Source organism: Chenopodium album, chromosome 7 (assembly GCF_948465745.1).
Source record: "Chenopodium album chromosome 7, dcCheAlbu1.1, whole genome shotgun sequence".
NCBI classification, from domain to species: domain Eukaryota; kingdom Viridiplantae; phylum Streptophyta; class Magnoliopsida; order Caryophyllales; family Amaranthaceae; genus Chenopodium; species Chenopodium album.
Window position 1 is genome coordinate 6,745,366 of NC_137840.1, and position 26,270 is coordinate 6,771,635.

The 26,270-nt window shown below is 35.8% G+C and overlaps 1 protein-coding gene across 1 annotated transcript; it reads left to right on the forward strand.

The window, feature by feature from the left end:
- The first annotated feature begins 5,898 nt into the window (after positions 1–5,898).
- Positions 5,899–9,402, forward strand: LOC145639941 (uncharacterized). Its single transcript, XM_081691258.1, has 3 exons — positions 5,899–8,377; positions 8,554–8,641; positions 8,835–9,402. The coding sequence occupies exons 1-3, from the start codon at positions 5,899–5,901 to the stop codon at positions 9,400–9,402; spliced, it is 3,135 nt and encodes a 1,044-aa protein (XP_081547384.1).
- Positions 9,403–26,270: the final 16,868 nt, after the last annotated feature.

A 26,270-nucleotide genomic window follows, 5' to 3' on the forward strand; every position in this document is an offset into this window, starting at 1 on the left:
TTTGGGTGGATTTAAAAACTCGGATGAACCCTTAATGCCATGAGCGTTTTCGGGTTGATAGAGCATAAATCCCCCGGGCTAGCCACATACGTAGAACACGTACTATTGTGGCAAAATAGGTAACCTAAAAAGTATATGCATATGTAACAATACCAATTAAATCGCAGGAATACAATTCAAGAATCTTTCAAGTCTCATCCACTCATCTCAAATTAATACCGATCACTCAAATCGATAAGTAACCAAGAATCCTCCCCAGTGGAGTCGCCAAATTGTAGTAGGCGTCGCTCGAAGTGCGCCTACGTAAAAGCATGTGGTGAATATGCTTGACACTCATAGGAAGTGGGAATTGACGTATACGATTAGGGACAAGGAAAGTAGGGAGCCGCCAACAAGTTTTTTAGGAACTTGTAAACCGTTCACGGATCATAAAAGGCAACCACGATTAAGGGACAACGAAGGCAACAACGATTGACCCGTGAAGGTTACACCCCATTCATAATCCATGAGATTACTAACTCCATATGGTTCGGAACCACGAAAGGAGGATCGGGGATGATGGTACGAAGTGAGTCATGGAGTCACATTCGCCCGTATTGGTCTCTACTCGATTCTTATAGTGAAAAGTGGTTCCTGCGATCTCAAAGGCATACAAACAAAGATTCAATTTGTTCCAAACTATTATTAAGCTAAATTGGTTTAATATTAATGCAACACATAATTCTAAAATATCGTGATCACTTGATTAAACAACAAGATTAAAAAGGATCCTAAATCGGTTGTCCAAATTATCTTATTAGGCGTGATTTTCAATTACATATTCCCTTTAAACATGCAATATAGTGATCAATAATTAATAGAATAAACATTAATACTGGAAGCAATTTAACAATAATAACGTTAATCAAATCAAATAATAATAATAACCCAATCATGATGCTAGCAATAAGAATAAAAATAAGAGTAATTAAGTGATTAATTACTCACTTTCCGCGTTTCCTTGAATTGCTACATCATGAATAAATTGTTAGTAACTTCAATAAAAATATAAATCAAATGAAAATTAAATTAAATTAAGGTAGGTTTGATTTGGTCCAAACCCTCATTCAATTATACCTTTCACGCCTTGGTTTAAGTATAGAACTTTGGGTATTGTATGAACTCCTTGGAGTGCTTAAGGGAAGTATTATGGAAGAATAGGGAGGCTAGTGTTTAGGCTGAAGAGGGAGAAGAGAATTATTTGATGATCAAGATTGTTGATGATTGAAAAAGGGGAGATATGGCCTCTATTTATAAGGAAAAAATAGGGTCGAAGAATCAAGAAAAGATAAGAATTTGAATCGGATAAAACTCCTGCGATAGACAAACAGTTTTTGCTGTTTTTGTTTTTATCGTATCTTTTGATCCAGAAATCGGAATAAGATGAATAAGATATCGTTGGAAAGCTCTTGAAGTCTACTTTCTAACCCAATTAGAATAAGATTAAAATATTTTGTAGAACAAAATATATGGCCGAAATAGTGAGACAGTGTCAGTTTTGGATAGAGTTTGACATTTTATTCATATCTTTTCCGTTATAGCTCAGAATTGATATTATAATACTTCCTCTGTTCTTTTTTACTTGACCTGTTTCTTTTATCACGCTTGCCAATGTAAAATTTTAACGATCAATAACTTAAATTCTCCATAAGTAAAAATTATAAAAGTTATATATTATGATAGTACTTATTGAGACGAATCCAAAAAGATCATACATTAATATATTTTTCCTTACATATTATTCACAAAAGACGGTCAAAGGAGGGGTGGTGAATAGTGTAAAAGTCAAAGCGGGTCAAGTAATAAAGAACGGAGGAAGTATATCATTGGAAAGATAATTTCAAGGGCTATCCAACCATATAAAATTTGGATAAAACCTATGAGGCACGAAAGTAATATCTGTCTATCTTTGAACGTCTTTCAATTCGAATAAAATTAAGACTTAAAAAAAAAAAGGAGTTTTATTCAATTTCAAACTCTTTAATCTTATCTTTTCAAAACGGATAATTATGATCTTTTAGAAACTTGTAGAAGCTTCCAATTAATCCTAATTGGTTTAGGAATGGGATTAAATAATTTGGACCCTCCACATGATCATTGGGTCGTAGGTAAGGTGGGCTTAGGTTCGATTTGGGCCTGGTTTAATATTTTGGCCATAACTTATTCGTTATAACTCGGATTTAGGCTTATAATATATCGTTGGAAAGCTATTTTAAAGCCCCATCCAACTATTAAATCATTGGACCCAGATTATGGACCAAAATAAAATCGATTAAACGTTTTATAAAATGGACAAGAAATGAATGATTTTAAAGGATACGAAATGAAATATTTTGGGTTTAAAGGCACGAAAAGAGGAAAATAAGTGAAGGTTTGGGGAAATGGGCTAGGAATTGGGTTGGTTTATGAAATGAAATATGGATTTGAATATGGATTTAAGCACTCCAAAGATTAAATACTCAACCCGACCAATAATGGCGGTAAAAGGTTGTTCATCATCGGGTTTGGTTTTGGGGAGACATTTTTAGGTGTCTACACCTACCATCAAGAAAACCGTTAAATTTAAAGAAGTAAGTTTTTTTTTAAAAAAACTGTTCGATTTTCGTGTGCAAAACATGTTGTTCATAGGTATAGGGGGACATTTTTGCCCTCGGGTCCAATTTGAAGTCAGAATTGACAAAAAAATGATCGAAAATGTCTCGTTTTGCGTGTTCACGCAAACCGAGGTATTTTTAAACACGCTAAAGGAAGCATTTTCTTTCATTTTTTGTCGATTTCGACCTCAAAATTGACCCAATAGACCAAAATGCCCCCCAAAACCCCTAAATATGATGTGTTTGGCATGAAAATCGAAGAATTTAAAATATTCTGTTAGGTTTTTGACGGCAGTTGGTAAAAAACAATTTTTAATTTTTTTGGTGGTAAAATAAAACTTTTAAAATTTTTGGTAGTAAAAAACAATTTCTTGAATTTTTTTGGTAGTATTAATAATAATAATAATAATAATAATAATAATAATAATAATAATAATAATAATAATAATAATAATAATAATTGTAATTTAAACTAAAATTGATATTAAGTAAAGCTAACTTATTATATATAAATAAGGTAGGAATTTTTCGGGAGCATTTGGCGCGCCACATAAGAAAAGGTATTATTTTTTTCCAATGAAAAATTAGATTTATAATTTATTTTAGAATTAAAAAATTTACGCGCCACCTAAGCAAAAGTGACGAATAAGATTTAAGAATTTTGACACATAGTTTTTTTTTTTTTTTTTTTTTTTTTTTGAGAGATTACACATAGGTAAAAACAACGAACAGAGAATAATTAAAATTTAAATTATTTTTAAAAACCAATAATTATCTTCTCTCTAAAAAAAACCTAAGGAATAATTATCTTTTTTACTTATATTGATGTAAATTTTTGATCGCAAATATCTTTAATCTCTCCGTAGAAAATATTATAAAAGTTTGATTTTAATAATTTACTCATCGAGACGAATAAAACTAAATCTCATATGACTAGTTCCCCATAATTTTTAATAGTTAAACGATTATAAATGATACTAACATTTTTAACCGAACGAGTATATTAAATAAACGCATATGCAAAAAACTTATTTTGATCAATAGAAAAAGAGATTTGTCATTTCTTTTATGAATTAAAAATTTAAATTGTCACATAAGCAAAATGAGTGAATAAGGTTTAGGATTTTAAATTCAAGCGTCACATAAAATAAATAAAACAACAAAAGATAACTTTAGTGTTAAAATTTAAAAATTATCTTATGGTATTAGGAATTTTATCCATATATTTAATGAATGATATTCACAAATATACAAAATTTTAAATTAAATAAAATGATTTACTAGAACCGTGCATCGCATGGGCTTACATTTAGTCATTATTATTTCAAAACAAGTAGTCCAAAATAGAAGTGTACAAATAGAAAAAGAAAGCCCACTTACTTTTAAGTATTTTTTGGTGGGTTTTGTATCAAGTAAATTAAAAAGAACAAACTAAACACCTTTTTTTTTTTTTTTGTACAGGAAGTACGAAGGGTGAGTTTGGGTTGGGTGGTGTGGCTGGCTGGGCAGCAGGTGGCGGCGGTGGTGCGCGGAAGGTGGCGTGTGACCAGGTGGTGGTGGCTCGGAGGAGAGAGAAAGAGGGAAAAAAATAGGTTTCACTACTAGAATTAACAGTTTTAACGACAAAGTAATAACGATAAAATGAGTTTTTTGTCGTTAATAACCTTAGTAAGTCACTTTATTACGACATTCTTAGCAGGTGGTCGTACATGGTTGAATGTGAAATATAAAAGGTTAAATTAATAACTCTATAAGCGTCGTTAATATGGTAGATGATAAATAAATAAAATAATAATAAATCATATTTTGTCGCAAGTGCTGAAAAGTGAATTCATCTAACGCGGGATTAGAGCCCGGGCAAAGTAATCATCAAAATATCAAATATTTCTATCAAAAACAAAAGGCACAATTTATTAAAACCTTATTTCCTTTCTTCTTCCCCTAAACCTCACCGCCCATTAATATTGTTAGTTTATTCAATAATCATCAAATTTCATTTGCTTGCTTCAATTCTAGTAATTGGTTTCAGCCAATTCTTCAAACAATTCTCAAGGGTCATCAACAGATTCTTGCTTGTAGGTGAATTGGGTTGAAGTTGATCAGTAATTAGGGTTCGTCGATTCGTCACAAAATTTCAGTTTGAAAGTCAATTAAAGGGTAAATTTTCTTAATTACTCTGTCAAATTTCGACCTTAATTCCTTGCATGTGCTATATAATTTTTAATTTATTCATTTTTCTGTTTAGTTTTATTGTGTATTTTTTGGGTGTTTGTTGAGATAATCAGTTTCCCGTTAGTTTAGCCGATCATCGTTTGTCTCTGTTAAGTTCAATATGTAAATCCCACATGTCAACTCAATACAAAGTTTAATTGTTTCTTGCGTATGTATTAATTTCTTGGTTTTTAGTTTGATTGGTTTTAATTAGTTGATTCCTGTGATATTTGAAAGATTATAGTGTATTATTTAATAGGATTAGTTAAAAGATTATTGAAAAGTCAACTTTAACATGTGATTGTGTTCATTATGGTGGCTATAAATCAAGTATACAAGGCGTCAATATCTTAGAAGTTCTCAAAAATTGTGGTTATGTGGCTTTATTATGATGAGTATTAGTACTCTTGTTATTTCCATCTCAAACTATTAGGACTGTTGCTGTGAGGTTATTTTTTTGCTAGCATATGAGCAACGTCCATAGCAGGCTATGTGACTTGGCTCATCTAATGTCATTGGATAATTATTGATTTATGAAATCTAACTTTCACTTAAAAAAACACTTTGAGAAACACATAATTTTAGGATAAGTTAATTGAATTTAATAGAAAAAGATGTAAGTGGAGTAGTCGAAATAATAGAAAATTATAAGAAAAGATAGTACGGGTTAAAATTTTATTAAAACGTAAGGGATATGAGAGAAGAAATAAATAATAAAATAAGTAGTATTGATTTTGAGTGAGGACATGAAAGGAATAACACTTCAATAACAGCTAAATGATATTATACTCTTAATATTTATCTAGACAATCTATCTTATTCTACTATCCTTTTTACTTTTCCTTTTTTTTTTTTCATTTTAAACACTTGATTAAAGTAGTGGCACGTTTGTATTCCTTTTAATTTTTTTTCTTTTTCATGCATCATTATTTAAATCTTGTATATATGTACTAAGGTAATGTTGTCACATGACTAGTATTGATAGAATTCTTGTGTTGAATTTGCAGATTTTATATAGCTAATTTATTCCCTTAATTTTAATAACTTGGTAAATATGACTCCTAATAAAGATTGGATGTCCATTGAAGATTATGTTAATGACCCTTCATATGAAGAAGGACTAAATAGTTTTTTAGATTATGCTTTTGAAAAGTTGAAAACTGAGACAATTCGATGTCCTTGTTCAAAATGTGTTAATGGAGAATCTGGTGATCGTGAAAAAATTAAACAACATTTATTAGTCTTTGGAATTGTTAAGAGTTATACCTTTTGGTATCATCACGGGGAAGGGTTAAATGAGCCTACTCAATCTGACGGGGATGATGATGTTGAAGAAAATGAAAACGATAATGAGGTGTTCGATATCTTGAGGGATTTATATCCTAATAATCTTGATGATATCGATGGTAGTTCCTCCTCCATTTTTAATGATGTTGAGGAGCCAAATATGGCTACCAAAAAATTTTATAACTTGATGAAGGACTCACAAGACCCTGTCTATGAAGGTTGTAAGAGTTCTAAGATGTCTGCACTATTAAAACTTCTTCATATCAAGACTCTTGGCCGTTGGAGTAATGAGTCATTTACCATGCTTTTGGATTTCTTGAAGAAGGAACTTTTACCGAAAGAATCAAATTTACCAGATTCTTATTATGAGGCAAAGAAGACCATAAAAGATCTCGGGCTTTCTTATGAGAAAATTGATGCATGTGTAAATGATTGCATGTTATATTGGAAGGAGAATGAAAGCTTGGACTCATGCAATATATGTGGTGCATCAAGATGGAAAAGTAACAAACATAATGGGGAAGACAAGTGTAAGAAAAATGGTAAAAAGATACCCCATAAGACACTACGTTACTTCCCACTAAAACCAAGGCTCCAACGATTGTTCATGTGCTCAAAGACTGCATCTTTGATGACATGGCATCATGGTAAAAAGAAGAAAGATGGTACAATGAGACACCCAGTTGATGGATTAGCTTGGGAATCCTTTGACAAAGAGTTTCCGAATTTTGCTTCCGATCCTCGAAATGTTAGATTAGGCCTTGCTAGTGATGGTTTTCAGCCTTTTGCAAATTCAAAGACACCATATAGTATTTGGCCAGTGGTACTTATTCCATATAATTTACCACCTGAACTGTGTATGAAACAGTCTAATTTGATATTATCAATGCTCATTCCTGGTCCTAAAGGACCTGGTGATGCAATTGACATATATCTGCAACCTCTAATTGAGGAATTGAGGGACCTATGGGACAATGGTGTTGAGACCTTTGATGCATCAGCTCAAAATCATTTTAACCTACGTGCATCATTAATGTGGACTATAAATGATTTTCCAGCATATGCCATGTTATCAGGGTGGAGTACAAAGGGATATTTAGCATGCCCTTGTTGTCAGAAGGATACACGTTCAGAGTGGCTATATCATGGAGGCAAAGAATGTTATATGGGTCATCGATGCTATTTGCCAATGAATCATAGGTGGAGAAAGGACAAGGATTCATTTGATGGGAAAGTCGAGCGTAGTCTACCTCCAAAACCTTGCTCTATAGATGAAATTCTTCATCAACTTGAGGATCTCGAAAACATTGTATTGTCTAATGATCCACAAGTGAAGAAAAAAATAAAGCACGATCTTAGAGGTGATAATTGGAATAAGAAAAGCATTTTCTTTAAGCTTCCTTACTGGAAGGCACAACTATTGCGACACAATTTAGACGTGATGCATATTGAGAAAAATATATGTGATAGCATTCTTGGGACAATTATGAACATTAATGGGAAGACCAAAGACACTTTAAAATCACGTCTTGACTTGAAAGCTATGGGGGTAAGGTCCACACTGCACCCTATAGAAGATGGGGACAAATTTAAACTACCTCCTGCTCCATTTACATTTTCTGCCTCCGAGAAGAAAACTTTCTGCAACTTTTTAAAAGAATTAAAAGTTCCTGATGGTTTTTCATCAAATATATCTTATTGTGTCAACTTAAAGGATTCTAAAATTTCGGGTTTAAAGAGCCATGATTGTCATGTAATACTTGAACATCTTCTGCCTTTGGCAATACGTGGTCTACTCACTCCACTTGTACGTGAAGCACTTACTGAGTTGTCGATGTATTTTACTTTGTTATGTGCTAAAGTATTAAATGTGGAGGAGTTGAAGCGATTAGAGTCCCAAATCCCTATTACCCTTTGTAAATTAGAGAAGGTTTTCCCTCCTTCCTTCTTTGATGTGATGATGCATTTACCTATTCATTTAGCTAATGAAGCTAGAATTGGAGGTCCGGTTCAGTTTAGATGGATGTATCCTATTGAGAAATATATGTATAAGCTTAAATCTTTTGTAAGAAATAGGGCTCGTCCAGAGGCTTCAATTGCAGAGGGTTATCTTGCAGAAGAGTGCATGACTCTTTGCTCTAGGTATATGGACAGCGTGGAAACAAGATTTAATCATCTTGAACGAAATTATGAAAATGCAAATGGTGGTGATGAAGCATTGACTATTTTCAGTCATCCTGGCAGAGGTTTAGGAGCTCAAACCATTATAGATATTTCAAAGAATGATTTAAATTAAGCTCATGATTATATTTTAAAGAATTGTGAGGAGGTTCAACCTTTCCTTCGGTAAGAGTCTTAGCCCTAATACATTTTTCATTAATCTTTAGTAATTGTGGCTGTCACTAATTTTTGCTTATTTTAGAGAGTATTCTGAAGCTCATCCATATAATGATGCTGGAATCTCAGAAGAGGAATGGAGTGAAAATTTTAGACAATGGTTTAAGAATGAAGTAAGCAATTATACTATTTCTGATTTTAGGATAAGTAAAATCATATATTATTCATTTTTCCTACTATTTTTTTATAGGTTGCGCGATTATATGAGTATAATAAGAGCAAGGAAATGGAAAATCTCCTCTCATTGTCACGTGGACCAACACAATATGTAACTTCTTTTACTGGTTACATTGTGAACGGTTATAGATTTCAAATACAAAGTCGTGACCAGAATTTGAGAACGCAAAATAGTGGGGTCTATGTGATTGGAAACATGGGAGATGAAGATGAAAACATAGATTTTTATGGAGTAGTGACACAAATAATAGAGATGCAATACCTTGGAGGGAATAGAGTGGTGTTATTTCGTTATAAATGGTGGGATGTGTTCGATAAGGTAAGAGGATTTAAAGAAGATGAATATGGGATTGTTAGTATTAATTGCAATAAGAAGTTAAAAACTAATGAACCATTCATCTTAGCTAGTCAAGCAAGACAAGCTTTTTATGCCATTGACAACATTAACAAAGGTTGGTTTATTGCATCGAAGACTCAGCCGCGCAACTACTCATACGATGAAAACAATGGTGATGACCCTGATGGGGATGCTTATCAGCAGGGTGAATATTCTAAACCAACATATCATGCTTCTTCCTCAACTAGTGCAAGCATTGAAGTATGTAAAAGGCGGGCAGATTTAGATCCTATTGTTGTAGAAAATAATTCAAATAGTAGTAGAGAAGCAAGACCTACAAAGAGGAGGAGAGAGGAATGATTTGTTTATCAATTGACTCTTAGAAAGCTTTTTAGTTTATTATTCTTCATAACTACCATATTTTATTTCATAGTTGAACTTTGACATCCAACTCTGTTTGCTATAAAAAGGTTATATTACTTTTTTTTTTATCATTTACAATTTGTAGTTGAATTCATTCTTTTATTTTGTTTGTTTCTTTGTTTGTTTTTTTTTCATAGTAGTGTATTTCATTTGTCTTAATCCTATTTTTTTTTTTCCAATTCATGTTGATTACTTTTTTTTTTTCCTACTGTAGTGTATTTCATTTGTCTTAATCCTACTTTTTTTCTTCTTGTTATTATGCAGAGAAATAATGGCTCCTCCTACCCAAAAGACGTCAATGCTTAGATCTAAAAGAGAGTATGTACCACCTCTAATGTTAGCAAGGGGGCGTGGGAAGAGGTTAGCAAATATATATTCACCCAAAAGTCCTCATCTTCACCTTAGAGTTGGTAATGATTCCCCTATCCACAAAGGAAGTGCTGATAGAAATCTTTTACAGTCAAGGAAACCTCCACTTGGTCAATTTAAAACTGTTAGGAATTCTGCTGTTGTCAATAGTGTTGATAATATAACTTCCTTTGATCCATTATTTGGCCCCCCCGTCCACTTAAATTGCAATAACAGAGATGATCAAGAGTCATCTTTTGAGGCAAGTGACCAAAACTTTCATGATGATGGGCTTCATTATCAATCTGAAGATGAAGATATGCATTATGAACAAGGATATGAAGATAACAATGATCATGGTCAAGATTCAGGTGGAAACAACAATGAGGCTGATAATGAAAATGATGTGGAAGTATCCCCAACAATGCAAGAAGATGTTGATGGTTATGATTTTACATTTAATTATTGCATTAAATTAATCAGATTCCTTGCTATTTTTATCTTCTCACACTTTTTACATTACATTGTTTCAGTTGAAAGTGGTGATCCATCAACTTCTAAGAAGAAGAATGATTCTGAAAAGAGGAGGGGAAGAAACAAATGTAAGGAGATAACTAAACTGAAACCTAATGAGAAGCTACAGATTGAGTTCTTTAACAATCGAGTAGTGGGAAAGAATCACAAAGTATTTGCAAGACATTTGGGAATTATAGTACGAAATACTAACATATGTCCAGTGAGAGTGCACAAATGAAATGATATTGGAGAAAGAGAAAAGGAACACATGTGGGCAGCAGTTACGGTAATCGTATTAATTTTTCTAACAATTATTCTCTTTTATTTTTTAACTTAATAATATTCATGAAAATAATTGTAGGTTATTCAATGTTTACAAGTGATGATGTTATATCTATTTTTGTAGGATGTATTTGCCAATGAAATAATGGAAACTTACAAAGATCATATTCTCGAGCATATGAAGGAGCTATGGCGAAAATGGAGGTCAGATTTATTAAGGTACAATGTCACTAAAAAGAAAATCACCTTAGCAGCTGCATACAAGGGTAAGCCACCTAATGGGCTTGACATGAATGAGTGGAAATGGCTTATCAAGGAGATATATATGAAGGATGATTTTAAGGTGATTTGACACAACTAGAAATTGCTTTCTACTTCCATTTAATTAGTATTTTTTACGTTAAGAGATATTTATTGATAAAAAATTCCAAAAAAGAAGTGCAAGAAACTCTGAAAACAGGGGCTATTATGCTAAAGAGTTAATGCCTCGAACTGGAAGTAAGCCATTTAGACAAGTCATATGGGACGATTTGGTGAGAATTATTATTTATATTACTTGATTATATTATAGCTTTGATAAGTTATAGATTAATCAAATTAATGACAAAATAATGATTTTCTTTCTTATAAAGGGGGCAAATAAGGGAAATGAGCCAACTTTAGTTGATGTGTTCTATTCGACCCGAAAGAAAGGCACCGAACTTCCAAATGTCGAGACCACACAAAAACTGGTATGTCCATTAATTGCTTAATGTTATTACCCTGTGTAAACAAGTAACAATTTTTTGATGTTGTGTTTTAGAATGAAATTCGAGAAACAATGGAAAAAGATCCATCTCTTTCCCACGCCGAGGTAACTTTGCTTGTACTATTTTTTTTTATCATTGTGTTATAATTTTCAATTTCAATCAATGCCGTAATTTATTTATTTTTGCTAGAGACTTCTTTTTATATAAATAACTGAAATTGCATGAATGATATAAACCTTTTTTTTTTCCTTCAACACATCAAAGTAGTTTATTGTTATTGGAAACTTTAAACAATGCAATCCCAAACTAGTTTATTGTTGCTGGAAACTATATATAGGGTAGATAATAAAGAACAAAAATGTAGAGAGTTAAGACAATATTTATCTTAAACCTTGTCTCTTCTAATGTACTTGCTAGCGTATTACCCCTTAATTACCATGTTTTTGTAATGTTTGGATTAGAAACTTGCTTCTTTGTTTCTTTTTAATCTGGATTATCCTAGTTTGTTTTATAGTACTTTTTGACCATACTTGGGGTTCGATATAACTATACCGTGTTTGGACCGAGTTTGCATGGGGGGGGGGGATAAAGGAGGTGGTCTTGTAGGTGTACTAGGAGGGATGCCTCTCTGAGGTGGAGGTGTGTATGCAGATTGTGTATGTGAGGAGTGAGGGATGCCTCTATGAGGTGGAGCTGCGTGGTCTGGCAGGCTGCCTGCGGTGTGCAGATGTGTGCCGCGGCCTGCCTGCGGTGTAGGCTGTCTTGCACGATTAATGGATAAAAATTGATTAAAAATGGGGGATGGGTCATTGACGCTAAGAAAATAATAATCGGTGGCACGTAATTGACTAATATTTCGATACGGAAGAGTGTTTTCATCGAATGTGACATGTCTAGAGATGATGATTTTATTAGTGGTAATATCTAAACAACGATAACCCCTATGAATCACGATGTAACTCATAAAACTCAAGATGGAAATCTATGTATATTAATAGGAATATATTTTTTGATGTAAGTCATAACTAATTGTGTAACATACAATATTAAGCACATAAATTTTTGTTCTCTTAACATATATTTTCATATTAATGTATATTTTAAGCTTTTAATGATTATAAAATCTATATCACATGTGCAGGTAGCACAAAAGGTATTTAAATCCAAGTCTCGAGATCGAGTAATAGGCTATGGAGGAGGAGTAAAGCTGAAAGATATTCAAGGACCACAACCTAGCAGAGAAGAACTTCAAGTTGAATTGAATGCCTCTAAAAAACAAAACCAAGTTCTTATAAACCGCGTTGAACAAGTACAAGAGGAAAACAATGAATTAAAAGGTCGCATTGGATCAGTTGAGTCTAGAATGAAATTATTTCAGGAAATGTTAGTGACACAGCTTAATGTCACTATACCTTCACAGGATGGATCAGCTTAATCTGGCACATGATGAGTAGCTGCAATATATCATTGAAGATCTAGGATCTCTAATAAATTTTTTATTTTTATTTTTATTTTTGTTTAAATTTTAAGATATCAGAATTCTTTTTAGATATTCCTTGTTTAAAACATACTATTTTGTCTTGTTATATTGGATGGTAGTTGGTTTAAAATACATTAAATCTAATTTAATATTAAGTTATGAATCTTTTGGTTTTCTGTTTTGTACATTTATGTTTATTGTGTTTTTTCCTTATTACCATAATAAGTATCTAGCAGATGAGAACGGGTGGGATAAAGAAAAATAGTTTATTAATTTTGTACGATTTATTTTAACGACGAAATATTTTGTTGTTGTAAGATATCAATTCAAAATTTAGTTACCGTTAGAAAAATTTTTAACTATAAAATTGTTGGTCGTTAGTTGGTAATAGTTCGACGCTATTAAATCTACAAATAACGACAAAAAGTCAAATTGTCGTAATTAAGTAACGAAGAACTACTATTTCGCCGTATAAATTTAACGACGAACGTAGTCGTTAAAACCAATAACGTCGGAACCTATTACGACAAAAGCACGACGAAATAAGTATTGTCGTGAAAGGTTTTAACGACGACTATTGATCCTTGTTACGACAAATATTTTCGTCGTAAAAACCCCTTTTCCTAGTAGTGTTTAGAGCTATTTTAATTTGCTGAAATTTTGTGAGTAATTTGCAAATGAATTATGAGGAATTTGTTCAAAATCCTTGTTCTATTTATAGGGAAAATTGGGAAGATTAAAATAAGTGACACCGTACTAGTTAGGGGTCTGATAGAATTGGCCATAATCACCACGTTAGTCAACTACTCTGACGATACAACTCTACTTACTCCTAGATACAGAAACACCATTAGGAATAATTGAGAGAAACCTTGGATACAGAAACACCACCAAGGGATTAAAGAGGATGCTCAACCAAAGAACACTCAAAGTGTAATGTATTTCACATGCAAAGCTTGAGGTTTACGGGCTACATCTATGGCTATTTATAGCCTTCATCAGCAACTATTACAACTACTAGTAATTAATACAAAGCTAGATAATTAAATACAATGTTGAATTTCAACATTGCCAACATGAGGGGTATGGAGTGCCGACATGGAAGGGACTTCTAGAAGTAGTTTCTATAGAAGTAGAGGTCAAACCTTGTCAAACTCTCCCTGTTGGAGAAAACTCGACCTCGAGTCTTTGATCTTCTTCATCCCCATGATATGGGGACAAATCAGAGACATTAAATGTAGCAGAAACATTGTATTCCCCGAGAAGCTCAATCTTGTATGCATTTTCCCTGATTTGTTCTAAGACCTTGAATGGACCGTCAGTTATGGGCTTGAGTTTATAATGTGTTCCTCTGGGAAACTATTCTTTCCTTAAGTGAATCTAAACCTTCTCTCCTTCCTTAAAGCTAGCTGGTTTACGGAACTTGTTTTCTTGTTCTTGATAGCGTTGATTTTGCCTTGTAATTTGAGCTCGAACCTTCTCATGCAACTTCTTGATTTCTCTAGCTCGTTCATCGGCATCATCGCTAAAGTGGTCAGGAGAGGGTTTTGGAACAAGATCAACTGGCGTAGGGTTTTCACCAGTGGTTTGGCTCGGAGAACAATTGTAGGCAAACTCGGCTTGAGCTAACAACACATCCCATTGTCGGATGTTCTTGCTTACAAGACTTCTCAGCATATTCCCAAGAGTCCTGTTTTGGGTGATTTTGTCCCTCGGGAGAGTTACAGCTCGAAGAATTGTTTGGTAGCGCCTATACTTGTAAAAATAACGGAGACTCCGAGTGGTTGGAGCTCCGCCTCTGACGATCAAGTTAGAACGGGTTGGAGAATGTAAAAAGGTGCAGAAAATAAAGTGAGATCTTCTCGGATTCCGAGATTAGGTGTTTTCTCTGATGAGAGAGAATGTAGGGTAGTGTAATAAATGATTGAATGTGTCCCTAAAATGGGGGATATCTCCCTATTTATAGGGTCATTGGAAAAAGTTCCCTCTTTTAGGTCACTCTGACCTAGACTTGGTGGGCTGCGCCATTTTGCAGCTTTCTTAGGAATTGGGCCTTGAAGGCCACAATTCCAGCTGATATATAAGGCCGACACGTGTCAGCTGGTGAATAACCCATGTGGACCTGTCCACCCTTGACACATGTCCCTCTCTGATTCGTCCACGCGTCTAGGGTATTTTTACCCTAAAAATTTACCCCTCACAGGGGTCACGTGGCGCCTGTGACACGCGTCTTCCTACGAGTGGTGAACAGTAAAAAGACTGTTCACCTTCTAGGGTGTAACGGGGATGCCCCAGTTTTACCCCTTTACAAATAGAAATTTACCTCCCTTCCTTCCCTCACTTACTTGACTTTGCAATTTTTAGAGAGAGAAAGAGAGATTCTTAGAGAGAGAGACTCTGCCTCCGCCTGTAGCCAATATTTGAAGCTTCCGTCTGCGTTCTAGGCAAACATAACTGGTCACTGTCTGAGGCTGTTTTCAGATTTTCAGAACTTAAGATAAAGGTAACCACCTCTACCCTCTTCCAACTTTTTATACTTTTTTCGTTTGTGTACATAGACTTCCAAAATAAAAAAGGACTCTTCATCGACACACACGGCACTACCTAGGTCATTTAGCCGGTCTCCTGGTACGGCTGAGTCTAGAACCGGGGGTGCCTTTTCTAGACATTTAGACCTTTATTGTTCATCCCTGAATCCCTCCGTCTCTGGGTCTATGCATGAGACAATGGCCAGAATAAATAGACGACTAGAAAACTAAGGAGATGGCGTGCTCAGGAAGTGCCCGCCGATGAAGTTACTCCAAATGAGGAGTACGAGGGATCAGAGGAGAAAGAGGGCTCTTCGCCGGGTGGCACCAATTCAACCCCAAGTGACTCAATCTTGAGGGAGTCAGGCGGCGAGGATACTGCCTCCTCCTAAGGCTCAGATGAAGAGAAGTCAGGCGGTGAAGAGGCCACTGAACGATCCGGATCAGAAGCGTCAGGCTCTTGTCAAGGGGATTTACGGCTGACTATCAGCAGCCGCCTAGGGGACCAGTATGGCCAGATCCTTTAGAAATTGGCATGCACCCCAGGGACATTAATACCTTAAGAGGTAGCTTTCGAGCATTCGCAGATGCACATCCTATAGGGGAAGACTGGCGGATAGAGGTTCCGGCTGTGGAGGCAACGATTGCTTGGAAGGATGACATTGATAACGCCGATAGCTGTTTCATCTTCTATGAAGTCATGATTAAATCCGGTCTTCGCTTCCTTCTCCACAGGGGAATTAAAATGATTTTGAAGGGGTACGGGTTAGGCGTCTCGCAACTTATCCCAAATTCATGGATAAAAATATTAAGTTACATTGCTGCCTGCGAGTTTTAAAATATTGAGCCAAGCTTTGCAACCATTCGCAATATTTGATGTCCTTGGACAAACCGTGTAATTGGATTGGCTAGAAGGAGAAGTTTTACTTGATCTCCTCGCCCAAGTTGGGATACAACCGGTTCTTACGCCGGTACAATAAAGATCTGACTTTGCTTGTGAAGAAGTGCGCCCTCCTCCGCATTCCGTCTGGGGCTTACGAGCAAATAATTGAGCCCTAGTTCTTTGAAACTACGACTAAGCCCCTAGATGATGGGACCCATATAATTGTTCCTAAGAACTGGATACCCTATCCGGATTTTTCAAAGGATTAGCTCTTCCTTTCCGCCTGCGGTCTTAGCACTATGTTCCCACAGGGTAGATTCACTATACATCTAGCAATCCGCCGCCTCTATTAATGCACTAATTGTTTTATTGGTTTATTTAACCAACTGTTTTCTTTCTTTTTTGCAGAAGAAGCACTGAACATGTTTGACCTAAGCAAGAAACCTGCAAAATCTGCTACCCAGCTGAAGAAGGAGTAACAATATGACCAAATCCTTGACATTTAAAACATCTTCTTAATGTGGGATTAATGTTACCTGTCCTTTGTGATTTGCTTGTTGCGATTGGATTCTAAACCTTCTTCGTTGACGTGCTAGAGTTGGCCTTCGGTGGAAGCTTTGTTGAAGTATTTCCACGATAAGAGGGCTCCTTAGAGACAAACTTGAATCCAGTTTTCTCCTTTGCTTGCTGGCCTTCAACTTTCAAAGCAAGCTTGGTGACGTCGTTGAATGACCAATATTGCTGGAGTTGTAAGAATTTAGAGATTTTTGGATCCAAACTGGTTAAGAACGTGGCGATAGTATGTTCTTCCGGTTCATCATTGTCACACTTCATTGATAAATCTTCAAACTTAGCAACAAATTTGGCCACAGATTTGTTTCCTTATTCCAAGTGATGAAACTTTAGAAACATATCTTGGCGATAGTGACTGGGTAAAAATTTACGCTTGAGTTCGCATTTCATTTTATCACATGTGCAGATCTTACTACGACCTTCTTGTTCACGTTGTCACCTTAGATTCTCCCACCAAATGGATGCATGTTTCTTGAATTTGATGGCGACTAACTTGACCTTGTGTTCGTCCCGAATGTCTTTAAAATCAAAGACACATACCACTGTGTGGAGCCATTTGATAAACTCATCGGGATGAACACCTCCTTGAAAATATGGAATTTCAACTTTGATTCCATATTCCTTTTCTAGATGTCGAGGACGACACGTTCGTCGGGAACGAGATGTTTCTCCACTTGAATATTCACCCTCGGGTTGGTGAAATGGGTTGAAATCTTCATCTGGACTATATGATTGTTCTTTGTCTGATTGATGGGAATGATTAGCCGTAGCTTCATAACGTGCAAGACGTTGTTGAAGTTTTTAGATTTCTCGCTGCATGTCAGCTATTATAGGAATACAGGGTTATAGACAAGGCGCTGTTGCTGATTTCCTCCACGACGTTCTCTTGGCGGCATTTTGTTAAGCCGAATAGAAACCTCCTTTTTTATTTTTTTAACACTAAATATATGTATTATACGTACAATAAATTAAAAACAAGCAATTTATTTATGTAAAACTAGAATATCAACAACCTAACTAGAATATCTACTGAAGTAGTAGACTTTTACTTAATATCACAAACAAGTGGAAGACTCTTGAATGGTGTTTCGGCACATGGCCACACACGTCATTCACCTTTTTTTTTTTTTTTTTTTTTTTTTTTTTTTTTTTTTTTTAAAAAAAAAAGAGGAGTACACTTATAAGAGCCCTATTAGACTAGTCAACTGCCGAACTTAAATAGAAACTTAAAGAGAGCGTGAGAAACAAAGAAATAAGATATGAGAGAAAAAGTTATTACCAGAGAACAGAGCATTCCAAGAACAGAGGAAAATTAGAGCAATTCATCAACAATTGCCATAACTCATGGTTATCTTGATATTACAAATGAGCTGATGGTGGTAATGCGGTGACGTTCACGGTTAGTAAGTATATATATATATATATATATATATATATATATATATATATATATATATATATATATATATATATATATATATATAATTTACGGTGAGGCTGGGATGGAAGATGAAGGTGGATTTTTTTTATGGCAGTTGACGGTGAGAACGGAGGGGGGATTTATATTGGACGGTTGGGTGGTTTAATTTTTTGGGTAATTATACTAAGAGCTACGACAATGAGTATTGAAGCGGTGTTGGTTTCGGAAACACGACAACTTCAATGGAGGTTGGTTGAAAGGTAAGTGAAAACCTTGGCTCTGATACCAATTTGACGCCGTACTAGTTAGGGGTGTGATAGAATTAGCCAAAATCACCACGTTGGTTGGCTACTCCGACGATATAACTCTACTTACTCCTAGATATAGAAACACCACTAGGAATAATTGAAAGAAACCTTGGATATAGAAACACTACCAAGGGACTAGGGAGGATGCTCAATCTAAGAACACTCGAATTGTACTATATTTCATATGCAAAGCTTGAGGTTTACGGGCTACATCTATGGCTATTTATAGCCTTCATTAGCAACTATTACAACTACTATTAATTAATACAAAGCTAGCTAATTAATTGCAATGTTGAATTTCAACATTGCCGACATGAGCTCTATGGAGTGCTGACATGGAAGGGACTTCTAGAAGTAGAGGTCAAACCTTGTCAATAAGATTAAAGATTGAAACTTTGAATTGCAATTGGTTGTTTTGGAGGTGATATTTTGAATTGCAATTGGTTGTTTTGGAGGTGAAATCAAATGGTTGGGAGAAAGTTTGATAATGGTGATAGAGTAGATGAGTTACACGTGGAGGGTGAGGGTAAATGTAGTAAAAAATTATAGTTGGGAAAGTTAACTTGAAGAAGTTTTTATGGAGGAGTAGACAAGATGAACGTAGTTTGTGGTGATTGGGGATGAAATTTTATTTTCTTTTTCCTTTATTTTTTTGGCTAAAAGTATGAGTTGGGTTATAAATATCAATTGGGCTTGTAAGTATTCATATGGGTTAGAATAAATGGCTTACTCACCTAAAACTATGTACATGAAATAAGACTCATATAAAATTAATAACTTTATAGCTAAAGTTTAGGAAATTATATACAATTTTCTTCTTAAAAATCCACTTGAAAGTTGTAATATATATATTTATAGGAAAAATAATAATTTATTAATCTCAATATCTTAAAAAAATATTTTATAAGCATATGGGAAAATTATTCGTCCATTTTATAAACAGGTTTATAAGATCCGAAATAAGACATACTTAAGCTTAATAATTATAATTAATAATAATTAAATTGGTTTAAAAATTAAGGGTATTACACAAACACTATCCACTTTAAAATGCAATTTTATGTATGACCTGTTTACACGGTCTTGCATCTATATAGTCTAGCGTATACACGGAAACACGCTCTTCATTTTGTGGATACGAGGCACGGGTAACAAATATAAGTGACGATACAACGCGTTGTTCATTGTGTGGATACTGTTAGAAATTAGGTGTGCGAAAGTGTTGTGGGTTTCGTTGATTATTAAATGGGTTTAGATTTGGGAGACAAAGAAAGATAATGTGATGATTTGATTGGATGATAAAATGGTTTTACAAATGCACGGGAGTGGGTTTCTTTCCTAGTGCTCTACCCTTGCAAATACATGCATGGTATATTTATAGTAGGCTTGTAGTATATATCAGTTAATTAACCGAATTAGGTGAATTTTCTACACTACTGTATATTGTTCTAATATGTTATGATAGATTATTAATCTGAACTTTCTAGGATATTTTACTCTTAGATTTTATTACATCATTTCCTAGATTTTTCTAGATCACTCTTTTTAACACCCCCCCTTAATATATAAAATCTTATACTCTAAACTATGCGTCTTCACAAACTATTCTTTCAGTTTTTGTTAATGCTCTTATTGCCAACGACCACTGATGTTGTTTCGTCTTCTTGTCACTGGCAACCTCTAATCTCGACTCTTCTTCTTGTCTTTTTGTTGGCACTCATGTTACCAACCTTAATTGTTGTCTTTCTGTTTTTTTTTATTTATTTATTTTGTTGGTACTAATATTACCACCTTTCAAACTAATGCACGTGTCACCATGTATCTCCCAAATTCTTCCTTTCGAATATATCTCCTTTATTTTTCCTTCTAATTTTGGTGCTTATTGACAGGTTAAAGTCGTATCACCTAATCAAAAGTAATTCCTAAATCCTCTAACTAATGTAGATAGGGAAGTAGGGTCGAATCCACAGAGAAACGAGTCTTTCTATTCCTAATTAATTAAAGTAATCTAGATTATAAAGTAACAAATATATTATAATTAACGGAAACTAAACTACGAAGATTAAGAATAAGGAGAAAACAATGAATAAAAGATCTAGGGCATAGGTTCACTAATAAATAATATTCCAGGGTAAAACATAATAATCAATCATCAATGCATACATTAATCAGATCATAAAGGGTTTTCGCTACGTATTACAATCACACAATTAATTTACCGGTATTAAATCTCATCTCGACTTAACCATTTATAAATTAACCTGCCTATTGAAACTAGACCTAAACATTAATTCTCATCTCTCGAATCTCAAATCAATATTGTCAAACTCATGCATAAAATATCTGCGCAAATCTAGTCACATAACATTAAATCAATCAATAGGAAATTAATCTAGCAGTGACAATTAACAACAATAAATTACCCCTTCATATTATTTATGGATCCCCATAAACCCTAGAAATAAAACTACTCACACATAATTAAAACTAAATTAATCAAAGCGTTAAAATGAGACATGATCAAAGGAATATAATATAGTAAATAACTAAGATTAAGAGAAGAGAAATCGTTACCAAAGAAATCTGGAATTAAGAATAAAGTCAAGAACAAAGTATATGAGGGAGAGAAACTAATCTAAAAGCTAATTAGAGAGAGAAAATCTAAGAAGGAATTAAGAAAGTGTAAAAGAAGGTACTAAACTCGCTTAACGGAAAAGTATTTATACTAAGAAAGAATCCTAAAATAAAACAAACTTAAACGGCGATAATCGTCTCCTAATAATAACACGCGCTCGGGCGGGCGTGAGTTCGGGCGCCGAGTTACTTTCCTCGCCCGGCCGGGCGCGCCTTCCGGCGCCAGCTTCTTTGGCCGGGCGACACTCTTGGGCCACTATTTGGACTTCGATTGGGCTTCAATTCTTCGGGCCAATCCGGGTTTCCTCTTCGGGTCTTGAATACTCGATCCAAATGCCGGTATCACATATACAGAGCCCTTAATCACTGATTCGATGACTCTAACCGGCCCTGGGCTATAGAAACTGGTCGTGCTTCTCCAATGCTCGTAACTGCTCCATAATATCTCGGGAAAATGCTCCAAAAGTGCAAATCTCTACAAAAGTCAACCAAATCTACGAAAACACTAGAAAACACCAATTAGTAATAAAAGTGGCTCTAAAGAGCCAAAAACACTACTAATTATGACCCAGGGACGGGGGTAAAATACTATATATATAAAATAGACATATCAAACTCCCCCAAGCCAAACCTTTGCTTGTCCCTAAGCAAAGATCTCATCAATGAATAAATAAATATGCTTCACCCCAAAAAGTAAAAATCAAGCACAAACAATTCAAGGTATATCCAATAAACATGCTTCAAAACCAACCAATCAAATCCGTCCAATTACCCTTCCTCCCTAACAATTGTCAAATAGAGCAAACCACAAGAGCATATAGAATTCAAGACTAGTGCTCACACACTCAACTCTCATTTATGTGGCGAGTAAAAGATGTACTCGATCGCTCTCCTACCAACCTCTTTATGTGAACAATGCCCTCCCATCTCACACTCTCGTGTGTATAAAAAGATGTACACTCAACCTACTAGTCGACTCGAAATATGTCAAATCATAACTTGCATTGATAAACAACACTTTCACATTCATACATCTCTATGCACAAAGGTCGGAAGGTCTTTAAAGCTTGTAATGTAAGGCTAGGGTAAAGGGTAGGAATCATTTGGGAATAAGTGAGAGAAAAGCTATGCTTAAGGGAGCAAATCCTAATAAAACCCATGATCAAAATAAATGATGATTAACATCTCCTACATAACTCAACCCCGATTAATAATCCACCAAATACAACTCCAAACAATATAAACAATCCCAACTCTTACAATTTCACTTATAAGATATAATAATGAAGAAATGGAGTGAATAAACAAACTTTATTTTCAAAACTTGAATTTTTCATTGAAGCTCAATTTTTTCTTTCTTTTGATCAACCTCCAATTAGAACATTTGAACATTGAACAATTTTTTTCTTTTCTTGAAGTCCACTTATTATTTTCTCTCTCTTTTTTTCTTTCTTGAACTTCTTTTTTCATAACATCATACTTTATTTTTTCAAGAAAATATAACTTTCGAACTCATCAAAAATAAACATGATCAAGAACAAAATAGCTTCTCAAAACCCACCCAAATTGTGCAAATAATAAGCACACTACAAACTCCCTCACCTCACCCACTAATAGCTCCCCCAAGCCAAGGTTGGGACTAGTAACCAATGGGGAAAATCGGCTTGTAATATGGCTAATAAACAATAAATAGTCAAGGCAACAACATGGGTAGCAAGAAGGGAACAATGTATCTAATATCATCTGGAGGCTACCTAAAAGAACAAATGCCTTCGTCCTCCACAATGTGCATAATAATGAGTCATACAAACATTACTTATAGTTGCAAATCAATACTCAAATTCATTGACATACCAGGAACTATCACACATTCCTAACCAAATCAACTAGTCAAGCACTATATTCACAAGTAGTTGGGCAAAATTGACTCATGTTAAGGTTTCAAGGCAATCCAACATCAAATCATGATCAACTAATCCACAATATTTATCATCATATACCAAGAATCAAAACAAATTTTCTCAAGTATGGGGCATAGGGAAGCATGATTTATAATTCATTGGAACGTATTTTTGTATGTTTTTTATTTTTTCAATTTTTTTTGTATTTTTCATATAAAAGAAAGCAATAAAACTAACCTAGAAAGCAATAAATCTAAACTAAGAAAACACACCAAAAACAAAAGAAAAGAGAAAAAGAAAGATACCAAATCCAAAATCTCCCCCAAGCCAGAATCAGACAATGTCCTCATTGGCTCGGGAACTAGCCCAACATAGTTAGTCCTCATCATCCTTATCCGTGGAGCTGAAACCTCCACCTCTGCTGCCACCTGCACCACCTGCACCAGAAGAGCTACCACCAAAATAATCAGCATGAAAACTCCCCCCCGCCGGTCCCCCGAAAGGAATGTCCTGGTCGTACCCATGGAAGGCTGAATAGTCGTTATAAATACCATGGGCAGTGGGATCCCTATCGTATCCTTGGGGTGGAGGCTGAAACCAGTCAGGGTAAATAGCATCGTCGAGAATGTTGCCCCGACGAGCATAATCATCGTACATAGGGTAGAGAGCTCTACCCTGGTTCCTCTTAAGGTACCCTAACCTATGGTCAATGGAGCCTACCATCCTCCAAAGGTCAGTGTGAGAATGCTCGATACGACCTAAAGCTTGACCTATACTCTGAAGGTCCCAAATTGGGTCAGAGTCAACATGGGAGACGGAGTGAGACCTGCGAGGTGGAGAAAACGCTACCTCGGGCTCAAGCTGGGGTGGTGGAACTGGTGGTGGTACTGGTGGTGCTTGCCCCCTAGCGTTGGCAACTAAAAGGTCGTACGTGTAGGACGCTTGCCCGGGGGGAAAGACGGTCAAATCAGGACTAGGTAGGGAAAAGATGGGCAAAGGCTGCTCGGTCCCAGTCCTAATACACAAGTGGGGTGTCTGCTCACTATCCATCCGTACCTAACCCAACTCCTCTAGGTACTTAGCGGTCATGTAGGTATCCGGCCCACAGTTAGTCATATGGTGGGGTCCACTGTCAACAAAACTGGCTTTTAACCGCTATTCTAGTGCTAAGGCCTCCTATACGAATAGGGGTACGAGAATGGGTACTGGCTGTGGCATGTTTACTCAGGTGGTGGATGATGTATCCACCTATGTTCAGTTTCCCAAACCCATACACATAGTGTCCTATAACAGCTAGTTCGTTGGTTTGGGCGTTATGAGGCTCGTTCCTACCGAGAAAACACAATCCCGCAAATCTTTGCCAGATTTTTGGGATAGGGTGATGGATAGGTTTTGTACTAGCATGTTGGGGGTCGGGGGTAGGCAAACCAATCAAAGCATGATAAATGTCACCCATTTTGTAATCAGTATGCCATTGGAATGGTAATTCATAATTCAATTCAAATAATTTACAAAATTCAACATATGTTAAACTAATATTCCTATTGTTTAACCTAAAAATTAAGTTTGGTCCATTTCTACTATTTACAACTTTCAAAGAAGACAAGAATTCACATGTTAATTCACGGTATGTAGGATAATGCATGTCAACGAATTTTCTCATGCCTATGTCATTTAAAAATCGTTTAACAAAATCATACAAGCCATACGATTCAAGAGTAAAGGAATTACCTCACGCCCGTCAAGGTGTTCTAGCCGTTCCTTTTGCTCCTGGCTAGCAATACGGATCGTTGGCCAGTAGGAGAGTTGTAAATCTGGGTCGTACTCCTCCCTCGAGCTAGAACTCCTACCGAAAATTGATCGAGCCCTCTTTGAAGCCATAGTATAAAAATGGGTATGAAAAATATTTGAATGAAATTTTAAATTTTTTTATCTAGGATTGTAGAGGATGAAGAGAGGATTAAGAATATGTAAAAATTATTGGATTTGGTTGAGAGATGAAGAGAAAATCTTAGAGAGAAGGTAGAGGTTTTAAGGTTTTAGAGAGATTAAGTTATGGAGGAAAAGAGAATTGAAGGAAGAAAGAAGAAGGAGGAAGAAGAAAAAGTGGGACGGTTGGCTCGCGCCCGGTCGGGCGGCTTGTCGCCTGATCGGGCGATCTAATTTTTTTCATGTGCAGCTCTCGCGCCCGGTTGGGCGGTCTATCGCCCGATCGGGCGATCTAATTCCCTTTTTTTTGTCTCCTCTCGCGCCCGGTCGGGCGCCTTTCGCCCGATCGGGCGATCTAACGCCCAGAAATTGTTCTTCTCTCGCGCCCGGTCGGGTGCCTTTCGCCCGGTTGGGCGATCTAATATGTCCGTATACGTCAAATTTCGCGCCCGGTCGGGCGGCATTCGCCCGATCGGGCGAAAATACCCGATTTTCTAACCTCGCTCTTGCGCTCGCACGATCGGGCCCGAGACAAATTGAACGATTTCTTTGTTTTTTTCTTTTCTTCAATTTTTGCTAACTTTTTTCCATCAAACCTGTACAAACTCTCATAAAACTCATCAAAATTCCCTCATCTCTCTTCGCATAAGAAAAAGAAAGAAAAACTAGTTTAAAAAGCATTAAAATACGGGTTGCCTCCCGCAAAGCACTGGTTTATCTAGGTCCCGCACGACCTTCTTACCAAGTACAAGAACTAGGACCCTTGGCCTAACGCTTGGTTGGGTGGTTTCTCACCCGGTCGAGCGGTGTTCAGGCCACGACGCGGTTTCTTGACATATCCTGTGGGACGCCAAGTCACTTCATCCGGTGGATCTTCCTTGACTTGGAATGTGGATTCTTCAATGCTACGCGCTAAACATCCCTCTTTGATCGAGGGTTGCTTCAAATTGTCACTCCATTTACCACTTGCAACTCGATCTGGTGGAACACTCACCGTAGGCTCAATTTCCACAACTTGCTTGTTTGATTCCACCTTTTCATCCTCAAAGCCTAGACCGACAGTGTAGAGGGCTCTTTCTATTGCATCAACTTCCTTCTGCCATTTGTCTATCTCATCTGGAAGGGATGCAACACAAGATACCGCCTCCAAGGGATCTTTTACAAGAGCTTGGGGCTTGTTAGAATAACTTTGAACCACATTAACACTAAAGCACTTCTCCTCTGTCATGGGGCTTTTAGGGGTATTATTAAGAT